The 7500-nt window shown below is 35.6% G+C and overlaps 1 protein-coding gene across 1 annotated transcript in view; it reads left to right on the top strand.

Annotated features, from left to right (window-relative positions):
- The window catches only part of LOC125043769 (CWF19-like protein 1), a 15805-nt gene that overhangs the window by 2090 nt on the left and 6215 nt on the right, over positions 1 to 7500 (top strand). The window contains exons 3-8 of the mRNA XM_047640043.1: positions 41 to 142; positions 968 to 1173; positions 3854 to 3972; positions 4538 to 4745; positions 5157 to 5295; positions 6063 to 6236. Of these exons, the coding sequence (XP_047495999.1) occupies positions 41 to 142; positions 968 to 1173; positions 3854 to 3972; positions 4538 to 4745; positions 5157 to 5295; positions 6063 to 6236 (948 nt within the window). The remainder of the gene's footprint in view (positions 1 to 40; positions 143 to 967; positions 1174 to 3853; positions 3973 to 4537; positions 4746 to 5156; positions 5296 to 6062; positions 6237 to 7500) is intronic.

Here is a 7500-nt window from a genome sequence, read left to right as displayed (position 1 = left end):
CATATCTTATTCTGTTGAATTATATGCTTTTTTTTTTCAGTGCCACTGACGACCTATGTCTTGGGGCCTCACGTGCCAGGCCTGTCATCCAATTACCCGGACCTGAAGGGTTGTGAATTGTGTGAAAATGTCATATACTTGGGTGAGCTTGACAAGGTGATTGTATTGCATGTAGAACAGAGATTTAGTGATAATGTTACATGTGTTTTTTTTATATTTTTTGAATACAGGTGTTTTCAGCTTCCTTCTGCTTCAATAACTGGCTATAAAATAATTTGTAAAGGAACATGTAAGTTCAGAATATAGTGTCTTTTTAATAGGTAGAGAACAAACATCAGATGTTAACAAGTTATAACCAATTTAAATTAGTGTGCTCTATGACTCAGTATCAAGCACTGTACTGATCAAGTGTAAAGAAGTTCAAATCTCTCTGGTGCTGCAAGCGATTAGGACCCCAACTATTCTTAACATGGCGATCTACCTGTAGGGCAAAATTATGCATCATCCAATATCTCCCCCTTATATTATTAGTATATTCAGTTAGTGATGAAATGGTGGGGAGCAGTCCATATTTACAAACACAATCATTAGCTTATATTCATTCATTGTGCAATAGAAAAGAAGAATGAATAGAATCAGAGTGCACATATGAACTTTCTCTGCTAAGTACAGAGATTCTTTGCTAGCAAAAATTACCTAGAGTTACTGATGTATTATCTGTACTTGTTTACAATTAAATTACTATATCTAGTTCCTAAATATGATTTTATAAGTTTTATGTTGCACATTAAATATGAGATGTTAACTGCTTTTGTTTCATACATAAATGAAAAATTTCACACCCAAAAGCTTACTTACTTTTACAAAATAATTAAAGATAATCGACTGAACTGTTTTCCACACTGCTCTTGGATAGTCTATTGATTACTCGGTATGTACAGGACACTATATCATACCTCTCCAACAGGCCCAAATGGGATCTACCCCTGCAGCAGTGGTCTGAAGATTATGTATCTGAGTGGAAGAGAGTCTGAAGACAAGAAGAAGACGGATTTTTCTTTCATTGGTGATGATATCAAATCCCTGGAGACTCAGTGTGGAAGAAAGCAAGTAATCGATGTCCTCATCACCGGACAGTGGCCAAAAGCTGTTTGCAATTATGCTAAGAAACCGGTAAGTAAGGGTATATTTTCATTTTATTGTTTTTGATGATTACGTTTTTCATTCTTGATTTTATTACTTTTCATCCTCTTCTTTCTCAATCTTTCTCTTCTTCTTCTTTACTTATTTATTTTATTTTATTGAAGGTATACAGGAATTTTTGTATGCTGACTTACTCAATAATAGTTAAAGAAATTCACAAGTTTCCTTGTTTTCAATTGTGTAAAAATAATATTGCTACTATGACTCTATTTTATGGAGTTTATAGGTATAACAACACATTTATACTGTGCAAGCCATGAACACTATTATGATTACATATCTTGCTGTAAAAAGTGATGGTCTGGTGCATATAGTACAACTTTCATGAGTTGAGTAAACTTTACTTTCAGTTTATATAGATAGATTTCATGAGCATGAGAGCAAATTCTAAAATATAATTGATATGGCCTATTTAACTCATGCTAGATATGATTTTATAGTTTTGCTACTTAGAGTCTAAAGCAAGCAAATTATTTATTTACTCCTTTGTGTGCTGGGAGTACAAGGAATTTGAGGATTAACTTGCATTTGGCATAAAATGATTTGCCCAGATTCCGAAAGGATAGGTAAACAAAGAATGGAAGAGTTGAGTAAGTAGATACTATATTTGCCTTTTATTTTGCAAGCGTTTTGCATCTACGAACCAGTCAAATATGAGAGTAAAAGCACATTGGTTTTCATTTAGAAATGTGCATAGCATATAGAATATCTCTATCAGCTGTAATTGGGATTTTTTATTTGATTTTCAATGAATGTGAAATACCTTCACAAGAAATGTTGGTTCCTGTCTAATTGTCCAAATTTACACTATGGTTAGTGATGTAGGGCCCTTTCGTGTTATGCAAAATGTAGCATTTACTGGTAATTAAACAGAGATGTTATTCTGCGTCAGAGTAATAACAGACAACTTCAGCCTGATTGCATTAACCATTAACTTTTGATACTTGATAAGTATAATTTTACACTAGAAAATTTATGTCTCATGCAGGTATGTTAGACGGTCCCTAAATAGAGACATTACCTATCTACTCATAGTAGAGTAATATTAGACACTCAGTGGAAATTGATTTTAAAATTCAAATCCTAAGTCAGATGTACTGAGGTATTTATGAAAGGTGGAATAATGCAATGCCACATTAATAGGGATAAATAACAACCCTGCCTGACCAGGACTCAAACTTTGACTACTCCAGGTATAACCCAGATGACCTGTAGTGGGTTGTGTCCTATGGTTACTTTAGTACTGGTCGTCTGGGTCACACCTGGAGCAGCCAAGGTTCAAGTCTTGGTTAGGAAGAGTTTTTACTTATCCATAACAATGCAGCATTCCATTATTCAGTTTTTTACACAGGCATGTATGCACAAACACACGCACGCACGTGCGTGTGCACAAATACACGCTCTCTCTGTGTCTGTCCCTGTCTCAATATCTACAGTGTTTGAATTAGATGCCAGGATGGATGGATTATTTGTATTTATTGAACTTGAAAATGAACTTGAATATATATATATATATATATATATATATATATATATATATATATATATATATATATATATATATATATATATAATGTGCATAAATAAATTATTATAAAAAATGGCAAAAAATGTTGGATATAGCTTAGCCAAACCCAGAGGCAACTGTTCAAGGCAAGAGGAAGGTATACAAGAGGAAATGGGAAGTTGATGAGTTGAGGAACTCTCTGATAGCCTAGAGGGGGTATAGGGGGAGGAATAAATAGGAGATTAAGCCACCCACACACAGGAGAAAACCCTTGTGGGTATAGGGATAATGTCGGAACTAGCTCACGCTTAGGACATCTCATTCACATAAGATAGTGAGTGGAAAACAGCCCTTGTCTTTCTCCATTAGCAGTAGTATCCTTTGTTTGGTGTCAGCAAGGTATAGATACCTAAATTGAAGATAAACATTAATTATTTTTGCATTCATTTGCTTTTTATCACCAGCTTAACAAGGATTGGTGTCCAGAGGGGTAATTTTCTTTTCTTCACTGCTTTTGTAGTAGATGGATGGCTTCTGCCACTTGAACTGGTCAGTATCTCTTTATGGAGTGCTTGCAGTGGGTGAGAATTCCCACTGGTATGGCTGCATGCTGAAGGTGAAGTGGAGATCAACGGGGAGCCAGCAAGCTCCCCAGTTGGCTAAGGCTGAGCAGTCCTGAGTTGCCGCTGTTGTTGTTTTGTTCTGCTGGAGGATCGGGGAATGCTGATCTGATCTCAAGATCAAATGACGAAGGACTCAACCTGGGAAAGATATTGAGTTTCAGGTTGTGGGGTGCTGTTACACTTTCATTGGGCTGGTTACTTAATGCTGCTATAAGAGGAATTTTATGAGCTAGAATTCTAATATTGTAAGAATTTGAAAAACCTGGATGGATGCTGAAATAGTACATATTTTGTCCCTTAGCAGCTTAAGAACCAATATGTCTGTTGATTCATTTATTTGTTAGTACAGGCACCCAATTATGATACACACATGGGTTCTTGAAAACTTTTTTGATAAATATTTGCAAGTTTGTTGACATGAATTGTGTCATCAGGGAATAGTGACAGTTGATTATTACCCAACATATTCTGACAGCCTAATTTAAAATGTAAGCATTATTGATATTGCTCTCTCTTGTAGGAAGGATGTGACCCAGATGATGTTGGATCTGCTATGATTTCCAGATTAGCTTTCAACATCAAGCCGCGATACCATTTTTGTGGCTTGGAAGGAAAGCACTATGAAAGGCTGCCTTACAGGTATGGTATCATTTCTGGTTATTGTATATGATTTTTGGTTAAGGTTTAACTTATTTCATGCCACTTGTATTATAGCTATGAAGTAGATTTGGATGATTGTACTTTTTTCAGACTCTCTCTCTCTCTCTCTCTCTCTCTCTCTCTCTCTCTCTCTCTCTCTCTCTCTCTCTCTCTCTCTCTCTCTCTCTCTCTCTCTCTCTCTCTCTCTCTCTCTCTCTCTCTCTCTCTCTCTTTTGCTCTCTCTTTTGCTCTCTCACTCTCTCTCTTTTGCTCTCTCACTCTCTCTCTCTCTCTCGCTCTCTCTCTCTCTCTCTCTCTCTCTCTCTCTCTCTCTCTCTCTCTCTCTCTCTCTCTCTCTCTCTCTCTCTCTCTCTCTCTCTCTCTCTCTCTCTCTCTCTCTCTCTCTCTCTCTCTAGCTCTCTCTCTCTCTTTTTCATATTGATAAATTTTGGAGTGTAGTTGTGAAGATTCCTGAATTCAATTTCTTTAGGAACCTGAATATTTCCAGATTTTACCTCAGAATTGGCTTTCTTCTTGTACCTTACCTTCTTTTCTTTCATTACAGAAATCACAAAGTTTTAATTGAATCAGCTCGTCCTGTCACCCGTTTTATTGGGCTAGCCAAAGTAGGTAATCCAGAGAAGCTAAAGTGGTTGTATGCCTTTAACATAACTCCAGGTAAGCATTGCACAGAAGCAGAACTGAACTTACAACCAGGAGACGTCACAGAATGTCCATATTCTGAGGCCCACCTTGTAAATTTGTCATCACAGGTACAAGTTTTTTTACTTTCTTTTTTGTCTTCCTTTCTTTCTTTCTTTCTGTTTTTGTCTTCAGTGCCTGTCTTCTTTCTTTCTTTTCTTTTTGTCTTTGTCTTCTTTCTTTTCTTTGTGTATTTGTCTTTCTTCTTTCTTTTTGTGTTTGTATGCATTTTTATTTTCTTTCTTTCTTTCTTTCTGTATTTCTATCTTTCTTCCTTCATGCCTTTCTTATTTCATTATTTTTTTATTATTCATTACTGACTATTAGATAATTAGGATAACATTAGCATCTATAAAGGCATGCTTGTATACATAAAACATGATTATTAATTCTTTGCCTTTTCAATACTTGACCAAATTCTAGCATGCATAAAAGACTTGATTCTTGAGCTTCAGCTAAAGTATCCATAAATTCATTCCTAGGCAAAATCACAGAGCTCAGGTGCAGCTCAGTTCTTCTACAACATGAATGCAGATTTTAACGACGATGGCCGTGGCAGGAAGAGAAGAGGTGACGGAGAGAGAGAATTTGAGAGGAAACGAATGCCACCAAAACCTACTGGTAAGTTGGCTGATTACTTTTCTTTGGATGTTTTGTTTATTTCTATTCTTTAATCATTTTTAAACAGCAACCAGTTTTCAATTTTTCATTCTTTCTTTTATTCTCTTAAACCTTCTCATTACAATACAGTAGAGTATATATCCCTTAAATGGACTTCTCGTCTTTCTTACCCAATAGTCATGATTTTCCTATTGTGATTTTTTTCAGCAGATAATGTCTCTACCACATATATTGCAACAAATATAATTTATAGATATCCCTTCATATTAACAATAACTTTTTTCTGTGCTATACTATGCTATGCTATGCTATTTTATTTACAATCCCCTTGAGTTAAAATCACAAGTACATGGAAGTGAGTGTTACTTATCAGTATTTCTTGAATGAATTATGTGCTATATGATATGGTCAGATATGAAAATAAAGCATTTTTTGTAAGAAATATAGAGATGATATTTGCATAGATTAATTAATCACCTTACAATAGCTAGGCCCCTGTACATCCTGCCTAGGTTCTCAAGTGGAGATAGTTACTGTCAGAGGAAAATTACATATAAAACTAAAACTGAACCAAAGACATAGTTAAGGGAGAGGTTATGATAGCATATGTTAACCATTTCCTGAAATTGAATACTCTCTGATATATTTGATTGTGTACTATGGTTTACTAAAAATTATGGTACTGAGTAGGGTGTTATAAAGGTCAAGTCAGAAAAAAATGCTTACTTCTACATTTGTTAAACTGCCTTCACTCTGATTTTCACTAGGTCCTTGTTGGTTCTGCTTGGCAAGTCCCGAAGTGGAGAAGCACTTGGTTGTGAGCGTTGGTGAGCATGTGTACCTAGCACTTGCAAAAGGAGGCCTTGTACCAGAACATTTGCTTATCCTGCCCATCACACACTTCCAGAGCACATCTGACCTTGATGGAGACAGTAGACAAGGTATAGGAGTACAGGAGCTTCTTGTCAGAAATCAGTATTGTGTGAATGTTGTCTCATTTTTGTTTGCTATTATTATTATATTAAAGCCAATTTTACTTCAGCTTGTGCGGATCAGTAAGTATTTTTTACCTTTTGTCATTAAAAAAAATATTTTCATGCAATGCAGGGTTATATTTTCAAAATGTTTGTTATGCTCAAAACTCATTCACTTTGTAGAAACTGAAAAACACCCTATGGAAAATATAATGCTTCTTCAATTCCACCTGTGAAAAGATATTCCTCCAAGATTTTTTTTAGGATATGAGCTAATTTTATACTTTGCATAAAGTGAGGAAGCTTTCATGAAAAATGCTATAAAGTCGATGTTGATGTTTATAATGTTATACTCTCTCTCTCTCTCTCTCTCTATCTCTCTCTCTCTCTCTCTCTCTCTCTCTCTCTCTCTCTCTCTCTCTCTCTCTCTCTCTCTCTCTCTCTCTCTCTCTCTCCTCTCTCTCTCTCCTCCCCCCTCCCTCCTTCCCTCCCTCCCTCCCTCCCTCCCTCCCTCCCCCCCTCCCTCCCTCCCTCCCTCCCCCCCTCCCTCTTTTATGTTATTCCATGCAGTAGAACAGTTTCTCAGTCTACATTGAACATGCACATCAGATTTTTTTAAAATTCTGGTTAACATTAGTTTATGGATTTTTCAAGATCTATCTTAGGTGGAAGGGGCTTCAGAGGGTATTCACAGGTTGAAGGTGAAGACAAAAGATAATAATGTCACATACACACAATAGGAATTTTAAGTGAAGCATTATATATAATCTACCAAAAGGTCGATTACAGATCTAAGGGAACTGGATACCCCAAAATGCAGAATTGTTCAAATTTGAAATTTCTTAATTTTTTAGACCTTTCAGCTTTCAAAAGACTTTTTTTTTTCTTTCTCTTCTGGCAGTGTTATATTACTCAATCCATATATTATAAAATACTGATTATATTTCTTTGGTTGACATAGGGTTCCAGAGTTCTATATTTCTAGTTCTAAAGATAGTAGTTTGAAAACACACGTATAAGTAAAATTAGAAATTGTACACAAGATAAATCATAACTTATTTTTCATGAGAGTACTTAACAGATGTGTTTACTGAATAATTGGTATATTTCAGCTTTTAAACAGTTACAATTCTTGCAGGTTCTCCCTTAAATTTGTAAGGGATATTTCATCCCAATAATGTTACCCCCCAAAGGAAATCTATTTTTGGTGGGGTTCAGATTTGTTCTTGTA

Source organism: Penaeus chinensis, chromosome 34, assembly GCF_019202785.1.
Source record: "Penaeus chinensis breed Huanghai No. 1 chromosome 34, ASM1920278v2, whole genome shotgun sequence".
Lineage (NCBI taxonomy): Eukaryota > Metazoa > Arthropoda > Malacostraca > Decapoda > Penaeidae > Penaeus > Penaeus chinensis.
The sequence above is the reverse complement of the archived record's forward strand: the minus strand, read 5'-3'. Positions and strand labels throughout refer to the sequence as shown.